A 19,105-nucleotide genomic window follows, 5' to 3' on the forward strand; every position below is an offset into this window, starting at 1 on the left:
TCTTACACTGTTGAGCCTCATGACGTTAAAACTAGGTTCTATTAACATACTCTATTATGATAACTATGTCGTGCATGAACCCTAAACAAGATTTAAGTGTAGATGAGAAGAAATATTTGTAATGTATCTAGTTCTAATCTCTAGTAACAACCAACTCACACTCCTTATAATGAACAGAACTTTAATAATACAAAGTAATTATTCCTTCTTATAAATAAAAATGACTAACTTTAGTTATAGTCAAGTCCTCTAAAATGGCTTTCAGTCCAAGACTGAAAATTTTCTTCTCCAAAGTTCTAAAGTCAAAAATATAGACGTGTGATTTCACTGCTATCTGTAAAAGAAAATAAAATAAAAAATAAATTAAACATTGATAAGATGAATACCACGAGTCAGCATATTATATTAGAGTAAACAGTCAAACATTATCATTATCTTTTCAAATCCTGCTGCATTTCACATGGAAATTTTGGTGGTCCAAAGTTGTCTTGTATAAGTTTACTTACCTATTTTTGGCTGTAAATTTTGGTCAATAAATTTGACCTGCATGCCAGAAAATATAGTAGTAAACATACTAAGACATTCTTGCTGAGGTTTCACATATAGCAGTATGGTTTTAAAAAATGGTTCATAATATTTTTTTTAACAATCCTTCTTATCAAAATATGTGATCCACACAGCATCAAGCATAAAAAAAAAATCTATTTGGAAAATACTGCAGCACTGAAGATTTATGATGATGATAATTTGAAAATAGAAGACTCCAATATTTAATCATCATGCTTCATATATTTCCAATTAACATGGTTTCGATCAAATAAAAGGTAAAAAAAAAAAAAGGCTTCCTTTAGTCATGAATGACTATGGGATTGCACCTAGAAAGTTACCCTCCAAGGCACAAGTAAGGTTGTTTATGGAAGACCAGCAGTCACCCATGCATACCAGCTTCCCTTCTCCACACCACTGATGTTATCCAAGGGAAAGGCAGAGACTGATACAGCTTGGCACTAGTGACATCGCAACTCATTTCTACAACTGAGTGAACTGGAGCAACATGAAATAAAGCGTCTTGCTCAAGAACACAACAAACAACCCAGTCCGGGAATCGAATTCAATCAAATTACCTTTTTACTGGTTACAAGGCTGTGTTGCAATAAATGCATGCATGCAACTTGTCAGGAACTGTCCCAAGTAATAAAATTTCTTACACTGGCTACAGTACCATAACTTTACAGATGAGGGGTACAGTTGACTGAATTCAATCTAGTACATGCTTGGTACTTTTTTAATCAGCTTTAAATGAAAGGGATACAGAGCAATATCATGAAATGAATAGAGGAAAAAAAACTACTGTTGTGATCACTCTACTGCTCTTATGGAATAGGGCAATAAAATAATTGTATGTTAAGACTTACCGTAACCCAGACAATTGTCCCAAATCGACCTTCTCCTAAGCTCTCTATATTCAAGCCAATTGAGTGTTCTCTTTGAATTAAATCTAACTGTAAAGAGTAAAACAAATATATAAATTAGAGGATTTCAGCCAGTAGCAGTAACAGTAGTGGTAGTAGTAATGCTGAGTTGCAGTAGCAATAGTATGCAGTTCATTTGTATTACAATGACTGCCCAAATATAGTTGAAAATCGTAGTACCAAAAGTGGATCCTTTTCCTTCACAGGTTTCTATCCTGGGCTATTGTGGTCAAGCTGTGACATTAAGTTATGCTTAATCAAATCTTTATATCTTAATTGAAGTTTCTAAGGTTTCTAGATTTTCCATCTAAGGATTTTTGTTCATGAGGCTTGGGTTGACATGTTGCTATGATATAGTCATTTTCCCAGCATGCTAGGCACTCGAAATCTCATGGTAGTGGAGCAAATTTTATAACCTCTGTTTATATACATTCAAAGCAAAACTGGAGAGTTGGTTTATAAATCAAATTACATCATCTTCCACATGTTTAGTGAAGATAATAGGTGAATTAAGTAATCTGGTCCAAGTAGGTTTACTAAAGTTTCACACAGAGATCCATATTGAATGGAAAACTTACCTGGTTTGAATTGCATAATTCAGTCAATACGCTCACTGAAATGTATATAAGATGACATCATCATTATTTAATGTCTGTTTTCCATGCTGGCATGGGTTGGACAGTTTGACAGGAACTGACAAGGCCAGTTGCTGCACCAAATTCCATAGTTTGATTTGGTTTGGTTTTTACAGCTGGATGCCCTTCCTAATGCCAAACATTTTACACAGTATACTGATGTTTTTTACATGGCACCAGCACCAGTGCTTTTTATGTGACAACATGAACCAACTCTCCAGTTTTGTTGGTATATACATACATATATATATATATATATATATATATATATATATATAGCAAATACCAGGGTTTGGCGCTCTATTACTTTAGTCTCTCAACACCTGGCATAGAACAATTCCTCCCTTCTCCATTTAATAGAGGAAGTTTTTTCCTTCTTCCTGTTCTTTTCTTTTTCTTGTCTTGCATTTTACTAGGCGACCTCACATATATACTCTGTTAAGTGGTTGGCATCAAACTATAGGAACCATGCCATAATTGACATTGGAGCTCAATGCAGCCCGATGTCTCACTGCATCCTGTCAAACCATCCGAATCATGCTAGCATGGAAAATGAATGTTAAATGATGACAACAAAGACAATGAGAGGGAGAGAGAGAGAGAAAGGTTTATTCATTTGTGAAGATAGTGCTATATAATCAGTGTGAAGGTTCAATGGCCCAGTGGTTAGGGTAGCAGACTCACAGTCGTGGGATTGCAGTTTCAATTCCCAGACCAGGCGTTGTGAGTGTTTATTGAGCAAAAACACCTAAAACTTCACAAGGCTCAGGCAGGGGGTGCTTGCAAGCCCTGCTGTACTCTTTTACCACAAGTTTCTCTCACTCTTACTTCCTGTTTCTGTTGTACCTGTATTTCAAAGGACCAGCCTTGTCATACACTGTGTCATGCTGAATCTTCCCAAGAACTACGTTAAGGGTACACGTGTTTGTGGAGTGCTCAGCCACTTGCACGTTGATTTCATGAGCAGGCTGTTCCATTGATCAGATCAACTGGAACCCTCGTCGTTGTAACCAACGGAGTGCCACAATATAATCAGTGAACAAATTAAGTTATTTTTTTCTTTACTCACTCATTGTGCTAGTAAAACCATGTATGTGTATATGTATGTACACATACATGTGTGTTTGATCTGAATGTTTTCTCTATGCATCTTAAGACTTGGATATATGTAATGTATGTACTGCGGCTATGTGCGTGTGAGCTTTGCATATGTCTTTCTGTTACATGCACACATTATTTTTTTCTATTGTCTGTCATTAGCAATTACAACTAGTTTCTTTTATGTGTTTGTATAATATAGAACAAAATTCTTCTTTTTTGAATGGTCCAAGGCTCAGAAATGCACTACAGTTTACTGCAAGCAAAAGTGCTGGTCTTTATGAGTACATTGTTAAAACATTTTGTCACCATCAGTGCTTCATCTAAAATCATGGAACACGCAGTCAGAATTTGAATATTGGTATCACAAAAACATTTGAGACAAACAAGGGATTAACTTACAGTAGCTTTGAGACTTTTGCTTTCTACGATAGTGAATTTATCACATGATTTTGCCAGGTCTTTGTTTAAATGGTTCTTTTCAGTTTGTGTCATCTCATCTTCCTCACTTTTCTCGTCTAAATTAGTCAACAGAACAGAAACAAATGGCAAAGAGAATAATTTTACAAGCACTATATAATATATAACTTTTTTCTATGACAACAATTTAGATAATGTGCTGGTGTATTTCAGTGGATTTTGTTTGAATTTTTATCATTTAAAAAAGTGATTGTTGAGATTTCTTAAAAAAAAAATTTTCACCTCTTCACCTTTTTTTTTGTCTTTTCTTACCATCTTTTAACTTCTCTTAATTCATTCAGTAACAGACTTTTACCTTCCTAGCCTCTCCTACCAACAGCACTACCCTGTAGTTTTATTATACTATAAAAAAAACTTAGATTAGATATATCTAAACAACATGGATTTAACTATAGAGTACATTTGATTTCTGTTACTTTCTCATAATTTCTCTGGTGCTTGTGAGTGCTGCAAAGAAGCTAAGGTCCTGAGGAATTCAATACATGATGTGCCAGAAGTTACATATACCACTGATGGCCTTGAAAAAAAGTGGAAAAACATCCATGTTTCTGCTTTCTATCACCTAAAAATGTAGGGTTTTAAATTGAACCAAAATAAACTATTAACCCTTTAGCATTCAGATTATTCTGTCAAATGTAGTGCTTATTTATTCACATTCTTTTGAATAATCATGCATTATTGCAGAACTTTGAGATTTCAATGTGTTAAATTTTAGAATGATATTGTAAGGTAAGTGTGAGAGGCTGGATCTGGCTGGTTGAATGTAAAACAGGTAGAATATTTGGTCTGGGTATGGCCAGTTTAAATGTTAAAGGATTAGGAGAGAAATGAATCAACAGACTTATCTAAATGTATTACATAGTTTATATAATTTTAATTTCAATACATAAAACAAATGCTTTGCTTTTAATCTTTTTAATTTCGATAGAATAAATATCAGTAATATACAAGGATAAAATCAACCAGTTACATTCAATCATAGGAAAATTTGGTCTTGGATGTTTGAATGTAATCAGACAGAGTAAGCTGCAGCTGAAAGTTTCATGACTTATTATTCCATCATAACAGCAAAATCCAGACAAATTACTAAAACTTGCAGCATCCTTACCCACCCATCCATAAATAGCTGCCCATCACCACTAAAATCAATGAAAACGCCAACATGTTAATGAATGTTTTATGAATGCACAATATACAGTACAAAGGTGAAAACTGGTAAAAATAGGCTTATCTAAAGACACAGGACAAGACAGTCTTGTGTGGTGTCCCTACAAACCCAAAAAGTTACAGTCTTTTATCATCAACAGACCCAATGAAATCAATATTAACTTACCTGTATCAAATTCATTAGGTTCATCTTCCTCATAACTGAAGCTGGCCCTGCAAAGTGTGAACAGAAATGGGACGTGTTAGTTTTTGGAGGTGTAAAGAAACACATTTTGTGAGGCCAATTCACTATAAAGCTTCTGGAAATATTAGTAATACCTATTGCCTATTGTATACCAATTGTCAGAGTTACATTTATGGTGGTGTCCTTAACTATATTTACTTTTCAGCAATTACAAGGGAAGTAGAGCATCAAAGAGAATGTTTCTAACATCAATGCAAAATGAAGAAAATATTAAGAGGAGACCTCCGCTGACATACTATGACGAAGTCTCCAAGATGCAGTTAAGATAGAGATTTTTATTTATTTACGGCCTCAAACATCTCATACCTTCGCGCTTTAGTTTGCCCTCTATTATTTATCTTGTTTCTCTCCATGAAATTCAATTGAATTCAGTTGTTGTCTTAAATTCATACTTATTCATTTTCTAAGCTTCCTAAATTCATGCTACGTTATATTCTATTCACCTAGAATTCATTGCTCTTTTAAAAATTACGATTTATGCATTGTTGTCTCTCAAATATTTAAAATCTACAATTAAGAGCCCTATCTACTCGCTGGCGGTACCTACCCACCCCTACCCATTTTCCTTTATTCAAAAATTCTTATCGCTCCTTAAAATTATGGCTTTTAAGTGTTGATTTCACAGCCCAAGAATTACAGCGTGATGTGCTGCTTGACTGGTCCCCCCTCTCTCTCTCTCTTTATATATATATATATATATATATGATGATGATGATGATGATCTTTTCTCTCGCCATGCCTCTGTCTACCCCTCCATCCTCTCTCTCTCGTAGTTTTTCCTTAAGGTCTTCAGGTTCTGGCTATATATAAATGAGAAATCCATTCTAAATTATCTCAATCCCTTATCTCCGCTGACATACTATGACGAAGTCTCCAAGATGCAGTTAAGATAGAGATTTTTATTTATTTACGGCCTCAAACATCTCATATCTTCGCGCTTTAGTTTGCCCTCTATTATTTATCTTGTTTCTCTCCATGAAATTCAATTGAATTCAGTTGTTGTCTTAAATTCATACTTATTCATTTTCTAAGCTTCCTAAATTCATGCTACGTTATATTCTATTCACCTAGAATTCATTGCTCTTTTAAAAATTACGATTTATGCATTGTTGTCTCTCAAATATTTAAAATCTACAATTAAGAGCCCTATCTACTTGCTGATGGTAAACCGCCCTCCCCCCCCCCCCCCACCGGAAGTTCATTCCTCTGTCATCCTGGGCTGTCTCCCGGAACCCATCTAGTGGCCTTGGCCATCCTCTCCCCTACCTTTGGGTAGCGCATTAAGTTTGAGAAATGTTTGCAGGTTGTAGGTACTGTTTTGCTTATGAATTCTTCCAATTGCAAGTTTTCTTTTCAGGTACACGACACTGCTTTTCCCCTTCCCAGGCTACAGGCCCACACCCCCAACACCCATACTGTTAGGATTGGCACTCTCAACGTCAGCACGCTGAAAGGTAGATCTGGTGAAATTGTTGAGATGCTTGAACGGAGACGCGTAGATATGTGCTGCATCCAGGAAGTAAGATGGAGAGGAGGTTCTGCGAGGTTCCTCACAGGCAAAGAACACAGGTACAAGATTTTCTGGGCAGGGAACACTGACGGGGTCGGGGGCGTAGGAATACTTCTAGCGGAGAAATGGGTGGATAAGGTAATCGAGGTCGTTAGAGTAAGTGACAGAGTACTTAAGATCAGACTAGTGCTTCATCATAGATTAGCTACTGTCATCTCAGCCTATGCACCTCAACCGGGGCTACCAGATGGTCTGAAAGACCAATTCTATGACACCCTCTTGCAAACTACCTCGTCGACGAGTGACAGGGACCTTCTCTTTGCGGCTGGAGACTTCAACGGTCATGTCGGACGTCGTGCTGGAGGCTTCCATGGCATACATGGAGGCTATGGCTTCGGTTCCCGCAACGAGGAGGGAACCAGACTGCTGGAGTTCTGTGATGCAACCGATCTTATGGTCTGCAATACCAACTTCAGGAAACCTGCCAGTCACCTAGTCACCTACCGCTCCGGCAGACACTCTAGCCAAATCGACTACATCCTCGCCAGAAATAGGGAAAGAGGGCGGCTTATAAATGCCAAAACCTACCCTGGCGAAGAATGTACCCCACAACATAGATTAGTAGTTAGCGACTTTGGGATCAAGGCAAAATGGGTGCCCAGAATTAGACAGGCTTGGAGGAGAAGGGTGTGGAAGCTTAAAGACCCTGCAAATGGACAGAGACTTAGAGACAAGTTACTTGAAGCATTTAACGAAATAGAAGGGGATATAGCATCATACAACGTGGAAGACAATTGGAGATTTCTGCGGGACAACCTGTTGAAAGCCACCGACCAGATTTGTGGGTGGTGTAAGGTCCCCTCCCGACCCAGAGTAACGTGGTGGTGGAACAAGGAGGTAGACAGGGCTATTAGACAAAAGAAACAGGCTTGGAAGGACTGGAAGAACGGTGGTAGCAGGGAATTGTACCAATGTGCCAGAAGGGAGGCTAGGCGACAGGTTTATTTAGCCAGAGGGGAAGCAGATAAGGAAAGATTTGCCAATGTTCTGCGCCGTGAGGACCAAAGACTCGAGGTATTTCGTGTTGCAAGACAGTGTAGGAGAGAGAATAGTGATGTTGTAGGAGAGAAATGTGTTCGCATGGATGATGGTACGCTTGCATTAAATGAGGATGCAAAGAAAGAGGTCTGGAGATGCCACTATGATAGATTGCTTAATAAAGAGAATGAATGGGAGAAAGAGAGCCTGCCGTATGTCGACCCAATAGAGGGACCAGCTATCCGAGTTGATAGTACCAGGGTAGATAAAGCAATTAAGAGTATGAAGACCGGGAAAGCCCCCGGCCCATCAGGAATCACTGCAGAGATGCTCAAAATATCTGGCAGTGTTGGCTATAGCCTAGTCACCCGTATTACGAACCAGGTGATACACGAAGGAGTCATACCCAATGACTGGTGTAGCAGCATCATAGTCAACTGCTACAAAGGTAAAGGTGACGCTTTAGATACAAATAATTACAGAGGCATCAAGCTGTTAGATCAGGTTATGAAAGTTACAGAGAGGGTCATAGCCCAACTAATTAGGGAGCGAATCAATTTAGATGAGATGCAGTTTGGGTTCGTGCCAGGTAAAAGCACTACTGATGCCTTATTTCTAGTGAGACAGTTGCAGGAGAAATACCTAGCTAAGGATAAACCTCTGTACCTGGCTTTCGTTGACATGGAGAAAGCCTTTGACAGGGTCCCCCGATCCCTTATCTGGTGGTCAATGAGGAAACTTGGGATAGAAGAATGGTTAGTGAGAGCTGTGCGAGCTATGTACAGAGATGCTGCCAGTAAGGTGAGGGTTGGAAATGAGTACAGCAATGAATTCCGGGTAGAGGTAGGGGTCCACCAAGGTTCCGTCCTCAGCCCCCTCTTATTTATCATAGTCCTCCAGGCAATCACAGAGGAGTTCAAGACAGGTTGCCCCTGGGAGCTCCTCTATGCTGATGACCTTGCCCTAATTGCGGAGTCACTATCAGAACTAGAGGAGAAGTTTCAGGTGTGGAAGCAAGGTCTAGAATTGAAGGGCCTTAGAGTCAACCAAGCTAAAACCAAAATCCTAATAAGTAGGAAGGTAGATAAAACACAAACCCCTTCAGGTAGATGGCCCTGCTCAGTATGTAGAAAAGGAGTAGGTAGTAACTCTATAAGATGTACCCGGTGCAAGCTATGGACACATAAGAGGTGCAGCAACATCAAAGGCAGGTTAACTAGCAAGTTAGTTTTTGTTTGTGGCAGATGTTCAGGTGCAATAAAGACTGTAAACAAACAGGAAACAACTTCTATCTCATTCCAGGGTGAAAAACTAGAGGTAGTCGATAGCTTCCGCTATCTGGGCGACCAAGTTAGTAGTGGGGGTGGGTGCGCTGAAAGTGTAGCTGCTAGAATAAGAATAGCCTGGGCAAAGTTTAGAGAGCTCTTACCCCTGCTGGCGACAAAGGGACTCTCACTCAGAGTAAAAGGCAGACTGTATGACGCATGCGTACGAACAACCATGCTACATGGCAGTGAAACATGGGCTGTAACTGCTGAGGACATCCGTAAGCTCGCAAGGAATGAAGCCAGTATGCTCCGTTGGATGTGTAATGTCAATGTGAATACCCGTCAGAGTGTAAGTATCTTGAGAGAAAAGCTGAACATTAGAAGCATCAGTTGTGGCGTGCAAGAGAGACGATTGCGCTGGTATGGACATGTGGTGAGAATGGAGGAGGATAGCTGCGTGAAAAAGTGCCACACCCTAACAGTTGGGGGAACCCGTGGAAGAGGTAGGCCCAGGAAGACCTGGGCTGAGGTGGTGAGGCAAGACCTTCGTACATTGGGCCTCACCGAGGCGATGACTACTGACCGAGACCTTTGGAAATGTGCTGTGCGTGAGAAGACCCGGCAAACCAAGTAAGATCGTTGCCAGTGCCCCTGGACTGGTTCTTGTGCGGGTGGCACATGAGATGCACCATTTTGAGCGTGGCCGTTGCCAGTACCGCCTGACTGGCTCCTGTAGGATTTTCGAGCGAGATCGTTGCCAGCGCCCCTGGACTGGCTTGTGCGGGTGGCACATAAAAGACACCATTTCGAGCGTGGCCGTTTTCGTGCGGGTGACACGTAAAAGCACCCACTACACTCTCTGAGTGGTTGGCGTTAGGAAGGGCATCCAGCTGTAGAAACTCTGCCAAATCAGACTGGAGCCTGATGTTGCCATCCGGTTTCACCAGTCCTCAGTCAAATCGTCCAACCCATGCTAGCATGGAAAGCGGACGTTAAACGATGATGATGATGATGATGCTAAAAAGACTGATGGTATTTTAGTTGGTGCGCTACCAATTTGTTTACTACCATTTGACTATTTATTTCTAAAATAGACACAAAACCACAAATTTAGTGTGTGTGTGTGTATGGACAATGGTAATAAGTGACTTAGTTCTGGACAGTATAATCCTTGCAATGAAGATGAAGAACTTTCTTCATTAATATCATTGTTTTTAAGAGCAATTTTCTTTTCACACTGGTAGAAGTTATATATACAAAAATATCATTAAGATATATTTTTAGTGAAAATAAAACAATGAAAATACACCTCTCAACTCTGGTATTTCCTCAAATTAATGCATGTTTACTGTTTACATTTAAGTGCATTCAAACACATCTTTAATACCATCTACACTTTACAATTTTATGATTGTTTAACCCTTTCATTACCAACCCGGCTGCAGCCAGCCAGAAAACTTTTTGGCTCAAATGACCAACCTGGCCAAGTGAACCCATTGATATTTAAGTGTTAATTTCAGCACAAATCTCATTAGTACATTTGTGAAAAACATATGATTTCACTTTGTAGATAGTTGAGTTACAGTATCTGACAGTGTTTGATGTGATATCTGAACTCTGCGAATTTTGGGAGATTTTTTTCCATATTTTTTCTTTGGCGATTTTTTTTTCAACTTTTAAAATGGATAACAGTTTCATGCCATCAAGCAGTAATTCTGAATTTGAGGGCTTTTCAATGGAACATATGGAGAAAGCAAGCAAATGTAAGCTTGTTTGAAGCAATCACTGTGGAAACAAAGCGTTACACAGAAAGTAAACAAACCGAGAAAAAAGATAGCTTTTCTTCAACTGTATTCCAAAAATCACATTAATATGTTGATAAATAAAAAAAAGTTACAGTTGTTTAATGAAACCAGAATTATTTTAGAATTTAATTGAAAAACATAAGAGGTGTATTTTACTTAGGGTTAAAGCATTCACTTTTCTATGCTGATTTAGAGTGAGTGATTCTGAAATTCACCATATCATCACTCATCATGGTCTATATAGCCCAGCATCTTCAGTATTTGAGATGACTTCCATCAACTATTTGTTCATTTTTAAAACCACTTTTCTACGCTAATATGATTTACATATTTACATTGAAGCATCATTTACAGATGGGTGCCCATTCTGTTGCTAACCCTTGCCTATTTTTCAAGTAAGGAATCACTTATTTTACATGTCATCAAAGGTAGATGAATTGATATAAAGTGGCAACAACAACACTGCTCAAGTGAGTGATTTTCATAGATTCATAGATGCAAATATATTTAAACACAATTATCTACTCTGAAAGTTTTTAACAGTCATGCTATAAACTGAAGGCTTCCATTTACATGAATAACTGGCCTATATTACACAAGACATTATTGATGATGGGTAGTCTTCATAGCTTTGCTTGAGCAGACTGAGACATACAACAATTTGATTAAATATTTAGAAGACAGCCACCCATAAAGTTTCTTGGACACACCAAGCTGCAAATTATTCTAAGACAACGTTGCACACTAATGTAAAAGTTACCCTCCAGGGACAAGTCTGGGCAAGGTTGTTTTATGGAAGACCAGCAGTCACCCATGCATACCAGCCTTCCCTCTCCATGCCACTGATGTTATCCAAGGAAAAAGCAAAGGCTGATACAGCTTGGCACCAGCAATATCACAACTCATTTCTACAACAGAATGAACTGGTGCAACGTGAAATAAAGCATCTTGCTCAAGAACACAAGACATAACCCGGTCCGGGAAATGAACTCACTACCTCATGATTGAGTCCAATGCTCTAACCACTAAGCCATGCACCTTCACACACTGATGTACTTATATAATAATGTGAAGTACATTTACTTTATTTTCTTTTATGTGCTAGAATGATTAAAATCTCAGGTAGTGACAGTTTCATGCCAGACAAAAATGGACACAACCAGAAAACTGGAGATACAAAAGGAACACAATTGAAGCTCTCTATTAAACATAATTTTACAAGACAGCAGCGAAACAAAAGAAAAACAAATATGAAACAGAAAGTCTCTTACGTGTCACTCTGTGTTGCATCTTCTTCAGGATATTCATTATCAACATCAAATTTCACTGAAAAAGTTATACAATATAAAAACCAGATGTAACATGAAATCTGTTTGATAAATATGAGAAAATATCTTAGTTTTAAAGCAATGTCTGGAAGTATATGACGGCTATAAAATGGAAACAAAACCCTAGTTTTTATCATTGAGACATTTAACTCACTCACTCACTCCACGTATCTTTACTCCTGGTTGCAGTCATTACGCTAGGGAACAATGTAACATGAAAACATGCTCTGACACAACCTGTACTCAAGAAGTTCAGTGGTGAACAAACAATGTAGGTTTATAAGACATTCTATTAACTGGAGGAACACTACAAAGTTCTTCCTCATTCTAATATGTATATTTATATACATAGGCACAGGCGTGGTTGTGTAGTAAGAAGCTTGCTTCCCAACCACATGGTTCCAGGTTCAGTCACACTGCTTGGCACCTTGGGAAGTGTCTTCTACTAAAGCCTTGTGAGTGGTTTTGGTAGACAGAAACTGGAAGAAGCCCATCATATATTAATGCGTGTCTTTGTGTCAGTGTTTGTCCCACACCACTGCTTGACAACTGATGTTGGTATGTTTACATCCCAAGCCATTTTGGTTGTTTTTATAAATTCCTGGCAAACAATAAGTCATGGGTTTTGAGTTTGAAATGAAAACAAAAAAATACTTACATTCCAAAATTTCTACAACATAGAAATGGCGAGGTCCAGGATATTTTCTGCCATTAACAGGGTCACATACTGAAAAAGAAACGAAAAAGCATAAATTATAGTAATCATTTTTAAAAGTTTTACCTTTGAATGAACATTACCCAATTTGCAATTAGTTTCTTCAGGATCCTATGTGTAAGATTGAGAATGAAATTTTGGCTTCAATCATGGGCCTCCATTGACTCATCCTGCCAGAAAGAAGTTCATAACTATCTTGTGCCTTGAGAGCACAAAATAGTGCAACAATAAGGTAACAGACAACCAACCAAGGGACCAGTAACTCAAAACACCAGTCACAAGCACTTGTAGGAGATATACAGTAGATTCATGACTAAGGATCGAAACCTCAGTCTTCACGCTCATTTCTATTGTTTTCGAATTGTGCACTTATAATTCTTTTGTTTAACCTGTCAGATTCACCATTATCAATCCACAATGTCCAGTCCTTGTTGAGGTATGGTGACTTGTGTACTTTAATGATCCAGAAAGCAATGCCAGCAGAACCTAAGCTCCAAGTAGGGTTTCTCATGTTGGACAGGTCAAAGGATAGAGGCCAGACAAATATGGACCATCACAGCCTAAAAATAAAAATGGGTTTGCGTGGGGCCAACACCTCCTACATAGAAAAAAAGCTTAGTTATAAAAGCATCGGTAGCAATTCAAAACCAACAAGAATTAGGAGAGGAAGGCCTCTCATTTATCAGTACTGAGATAGAGATCCAACTCGAGAGAAAGAGAAAAGATAACCTAAAGTCGTGAACAGTATGGAAAAGTCCTCGACGACCTATATTCCATGGGGAACGAAGAGCTTAAGTATAAAGTCTTTCCCAACTTAATGCCAATAAATTATTGCATGGATCTAAGTACTTAAGGAATCGAAAGTACAAGTTTTTAAAAGTTTTACCTTTGAATAAATATTACACAATTTGCTATTAGTTTATTTAGGATTCTATGATCTTAAGATTGAGAATGAAATTCTGGCTTCAACGATGGTCCTCAATTGACTCATCCTGCCAGAAAGAAGTTCATAACAACTATCTTGCCAGTGCAGAAAATCTGTAATACATATATATATATATATACGATCTTTCATCAAATATTTCACTACATCCGTAAATTATCTACTTGTCACAACTTCCAGTCATATCATGTGTTACACACATTGCGATGTATCCATCACTGAACATGCTTTGCACGTATTTCAGTGTTAAAATAGAAATAACATATAATTTTGTGTTCCAATATAGTCACAAGGCCTCAGAGAATGTTTATTTCAATTTCAATTATATAGACTAATGCTAGACCTCGGTGGTATCTTATTACAGGACGTAATAGGTCGAAACTAAATATCGCAAAGCATTTTAAATGACATAAATCTAAAGCTTCCGGTTAGAAAATAACTAAAACTAAATCAAACAAGAAAATAACATTCAAATGATGCTTGAGAAAATATAAATTTATACTTTAAACGTATGCTTAAGCAAAATATCCAAAATATTCTCAGACGAAGAGCAAAGAATAAGGAAATCTTACCATCTCGAAGAGTTATTCGCCGACTAACACTATCTAAACGACTAATAATGCCATGATAAGTTCCCTCTCGAAGCACCACTGTTACAGACCGACCCAAACATTTTTCGGGATTCATAATCAGTAAATTAATCAAAAACTGTTCATAAATTAAGTCTTTTAAAGTATCGATATAGGTCTTCGTGGAAAATGGTGTTATATCAAACAGGAAGCGCGAATATACTTAAGAACAGACAACTCATACTTTTCTTAGTGGCTATCTCCCTTACCTTTAAATTTCGTTTCTATTTCTTAATAAAGTGAAAGCGTCGCAAACCGCATCGTAAACTATTATGGAACAGATATAGCCACAGAGAAGGAAAAAAAAAACCCCCAAAAAGCAAAAAATCAGAATTTTAGCTTACGAAAGAAGCCAGAGAAAAAACGTTCATGTTTCATTAAAATATCATAAATTATACTTGAGATAATTAATCAAATAATATTTTAAGTCGTTTATTATCTGGTTGTACATAACTTGTACACATTGACTTTACACGCGTGAAAAAATTACTCAACTCGAGTTCTTTTAATTAGCAACAAAGAGCTTTTTTGGTGTACCACTCATGGGCAACTGCTGGTCTTCCATAAATAACCTTGCCTGGACTTGTGCCCCAGGGGGTAACTTTCTAGGTGCAATCCCATGGTCCTTCATGACTGAAGGGGTCTTTAACTTTTACTCTAACCCAACCCACTAAGCAAATATAATTATTATCAAACATTTATTTCAGTTTACTGTTTTTCACAAATTACATGGCTAATACAGGTACAATATTAATTTTGCAGAACATTTTGTTCCAAAGCATTTCCCATCAGGGGTGGTCACGTTGGTCAACACACTCTAAATTAAATGAATATAAAATGTACTTAAATAATTAGGTGCAGGCGTGGCTGTGTGGTAAGAAGCTTGCTTCTGAACCACACGGTTTCAGGTTCAGTCCCACTGTGCACCACGTTGGGCAAGTGTCTTTTGCTATAGCATTGGGCCAACCAAAGCCTTTTGAGTGGATTTGGTAGGAGGAAACTGAAAGTCCTAGTAAGTTGGAAAACAGACGCATCACAAGTCCCTTCCAGGGGATGACCTTGCTTGATATGTAAGGAGGGTGTTATTAGAAACTCCATATCTTGTGCCAAATGCAAGATTTGGACACATAAGAAGTGTACTGGCATCAAAAGAAGGTTAACAGAGCATATAGTCTTTGTGTGTGGCAAATGTGCAGGTACAATACGCTCTAAAAATATGCAGATGATAGGCTCTCTCAAATACTCGGGGTGGGAGGGGGTCATCAGAGGTAGTAGATAACTTCTGTTACCTAGGAGACCAAGTTAGCAATGGCGGAGGAAGTGCTGAAAGTGTAGCTGCTGAGATAAGAGTGGGGTGGGTGAAGTTCAGAGAGCTTCTACCTTTGTTAGTAACTAAGGGCCACTCCCTCAGAGTGAAAGGCAGATTGTATGATGCCTGTGTATGTACAGCTATGTTACATGGCAGTGAAGCCTGGACTTAGACTGAGGACCTGTGAAAGCTTGAAAGAAATTAAGCTAGCATGCTCCGCTGGTTGAGTAATGTCAGTGTGCACATACAACAGAGTGTAAATGATTTAAGAGGAAATCTGGGTGTAAGAGGCATCAGATGTGTATGCAAGAGAGAAGACTGCACTGGTTTGGTCATATGATGCATATGGATGAGGACATCCGCATAAAGAAGTGCCAAGCTTTAATCGTGGAGGGTACCTGTGGAAAGGGTAGACTCAGGAACATGTGAGATGAAGTGGTGAGAAAGGATCTTTGGACACTGGGCCTCACTGAGAAAATGACAAGGGACCAGATGTGGTGATTTGCTGTACTTGATAAGACACATTAAGTTAAGTAAAATCACTGTCTTCTACACTTACTGGCTTGTCCTTCAGGTGCCTGTGCCTCTTAAAAAGCACCCATACCAGTGCTGTGTTAACACACCTGTGCTGGTGCTACATAAACACACCCACACTGGTGGCAAGTAAAAAGCACCCAGCACACTCTATTAGGTGGTTGGCATTGGGAAGGGCATTCGGTCATAGAAACCATGCCACAACAAACAGTTGGAGACTGGATGGCTTCCTGCTAGCCAGCTCCATGTCAGACTGTCCAACACATGCCAGCATAGAAAGAGGACGCTAAAAGATGATGATGATGATAGCATGTTTGTGAATGTTTACGTAATCCAAGTAATACTAAACATCGGACCTCGGATACATCATCATCATCATCGTTTAATATCTGTTTTCCATGCTGGCTTAGGCTGGATGGTTTGACTGAGGTCTGGAGAGCCAGTGGCAGCACCAAGCTCCAATCTGATCTGGCAATGTTTCTCCAGCTGGATGCCCTTCCTAACACCAACCACTCCAAGAGTGTAGTGGGTGCTTTTTATGTGCTACTGGCACAGGAGCCAGTCAGGCAGTCCTAGCATCGATCATGTTTGGATAGTGCTTATTACATGCCACCTTCAAGAGAGCTAGTTAGTGGGTACTGGCATCGGCCATGTTCAAATGGCGCTTTTTATGTGCCGCCGGCATGGGAGCCAGTCAAGCAGTCCTGGCATCAATCATGTTTAGATAATGCTTTTTACGTGCCACCAGCACAGGAGCCAGTTAGTGGGTACTGGCATCGGCCATGTTTGGATGGTGCTTTTTACATGCCACCAGCACAGGAGCCAGTCAGGCGGACCTGGCATTGACTACGTTCGGATGATTCATTTTATGTGCCACCGGAATGGGAGCCAGTCAGGGGGCACTAGCCACAGCTACAATTTTGGTTTTACTTGACTCAACAAGTCTTCTCAAGCATATCATATCGCCTGACGCATCAAGGGTACTCTTAAATGAGCCAGACATGCAGCACTGGCATCGGCCTTGGCGGCGGTCTCACTTTAGTTGCTAGGTCTTTTCAATCACAGCAGATCTCCAAAGGTCTCAGTCTCCCGTCATTGCTTCCGTGAGGCCCAATGTTTGAAGGTCATGCTTCACCACCTTATCCCATGTCTTCCTGGGTCTACCTCTTCCACAGGTTCCTTCCAGTTAGGGTGTGGCACTTCCTCACACAGCTGTACTCATCCATACATAACACATGACTATACCAGCACAGTTGTCTCTTTTGCACATCACATTTGATGCTTCTTATGTCCAACTCTCAGGGTGCTTACACTCTGTCGTGTATGCACACTGACATTACACATCCAGCAGATCATACTAGCTTCATTTCTTTCAAGCCTATGCATGTCCTCAGCAGTCATGGCCTATATTTCACTGCCGTGTAACATGGCAGTTTGCACACATGCATCATACTGTCTACCTTTCATCCTGAGTGAGAGGCCCTTAGTTGCCAGCAGAAGCAGGAGCTCCCTGAACTTTGCTCTGGCTATTCTTATTCTAGCCCCTACACTCTCAGAGCAACCACCCCTACTACAGACTTAGTTGCCTAGGTAGTAGAAACTATCAACTACTTCTAGTTTTCCCCCTTGCATGTGATGGAATCTGTTTTCATTACATCTGCCACACACAAATCTATCTTTCTGGTTAACCTTCCTTTGATATTGCTGCAAATTTTATGTGTCCATAGCTTACACCGGGTACATCGTATCGAGTTTCTACCCTTGCCTTTTCTACAGATTGAGCTGGGGTTTGTGATTTGTCAGCCTTCCTACTTACTAAGACTTTGGTTTTTGTTAGGTTAACCCTAAGGCCCTTCGATTCTAGACCTTGCTTCCGCACCCTAAACGTCATCTCTAGTTCTGGCAGTGACTCAGCTATTAGAGCATGGTCATCCACTCATAGTGGACCCATATCCGCCTTTGTGGATAAAGTGGGTGCTGGCAATATACAAACCATGTTCTTTATAGAGTTCTAGCAATATGAGATCATTGTTATTCAACTTTACCATATCAGTACACTCAAGTGAGTTCCACAGATGTCAGTCTCTTCCAGTCCTGGCATTGAAGCTCTTCCATTAAGATGATGACTTTGCATGACTTGGGGAATTTTTCTCAGTACAGCTTTCGTCTGGGCATAGAATGTGCTTTTGTCTTCATCAAAGCTGGGAACTTAGGTACATCTCAGAAGGGTGTATCACCCACTTTTCATGTGCAGATGCAGAGCCACCAATCATTTGTTTATAGGGATTGGAAATTTCTTAACCATTTAGCATTCAGACTACTTCGCCAAATAGAGTGCTTATTTATTCCTGTTGTTTTGAATTAAACATACGTTATCTCATAAACATTGATACTTTGATATGATTGTTTATTTTTAGAATGATATTGTAGGGTATGGACAAAAGAATGAATCTGGTTAGTTTGAACATAAAACAGGTGGAATAATTGGACCAGATATTATTTTTCACTGCTTTTACAGATTCCCATGACTCTCCGTCTTCATCTGGTTCCATTATTATAAATTTGAATTGGGAGTTTGAATCATAGTGAATTTTTCATTAACTGATTACACAGCCATGGATGCCACCCCTAATGGATGCATCACAGTTACTCTCTTGATAGAGCTTGGTGATCCTGACCATTGATCTTTTAGGATTCCTCTGCTCAGCATCAATGTAAAAATCACTGTTGGCTCAGTTAGGCTCTTTTATTTCCTCTTCACAATCTACCATACTGCTGTCTCGTGACTTTGCTGTATCTCTCACAGGGTGGCTGAACAGGTGCTATGCCTTGCAAAAGGGCAGTCCATTACTATGCAGGGCATAGTCGTCACTCTGTGATATTTTTGAAATACCCACATACCCAGATATAGCCTGTCCAAATACTAAGGG

At 39.3% G+C, this 19,105-nt stretch overlaps 1 protein-coding gene across 1 annotated transcript in view; it reads right to left on the reverse strand.

The window, feature by feature from the left end:
- Positions 1–14,497, reverse strand: part of LOC106884521 (uncharacterized) — a 31,824-nt gene extending 17,327 nt beyond the window's left edge. The window contains exons 1-7 of the mRNA XM_014935946.3: positions 14,276–14,497; positions 12,704–12,772; positions 11,989–12,043; positions 5,019–5,065; positions 3,608–3,723; positions 1,416–1,502; positions 230–334 (exon numbers count right to left, since the gene is read on the reverse strand). Of these exons, the coding sequence (XP_014791432.3) occupies positions 230–334; positions 1,416–1,502; positions 3,608–3,723; positions 5,019–5,065; positions 11,989–12,043; positions 12,704–12,772; positions 14,276–14,390 (594 nt within the window). The 5' untranslated portion in view covers positions 14,391–14,497. The remainder of the gene's footprint in view (positions 1–229; positions 335–1,415; positions 1,503–3,607; positions 3,724–5,018; positions 5,066–11,988; positions 12,044–12,703; positions 12,773–14,275) is intronic.
- Positions 14,498–19,105: the final 4,608 nt, after the last annotated feature.

Source organism: Octopus bimaculoides, chromosome 7 (genome assembly GCF_046866305.1).
Source record: "Octopus bimaculoides isolate indiv1 chromosome 7, ASM4686630v1, whole genome shotgun sequence".
Taxonomy (NCBI): domain Eukaryota; kingdom Metazoa; phylum Mollusca; class Cephalopoda; order Octopoda; family Octopodidae; genus Octopus; species Octopus bimaculoides.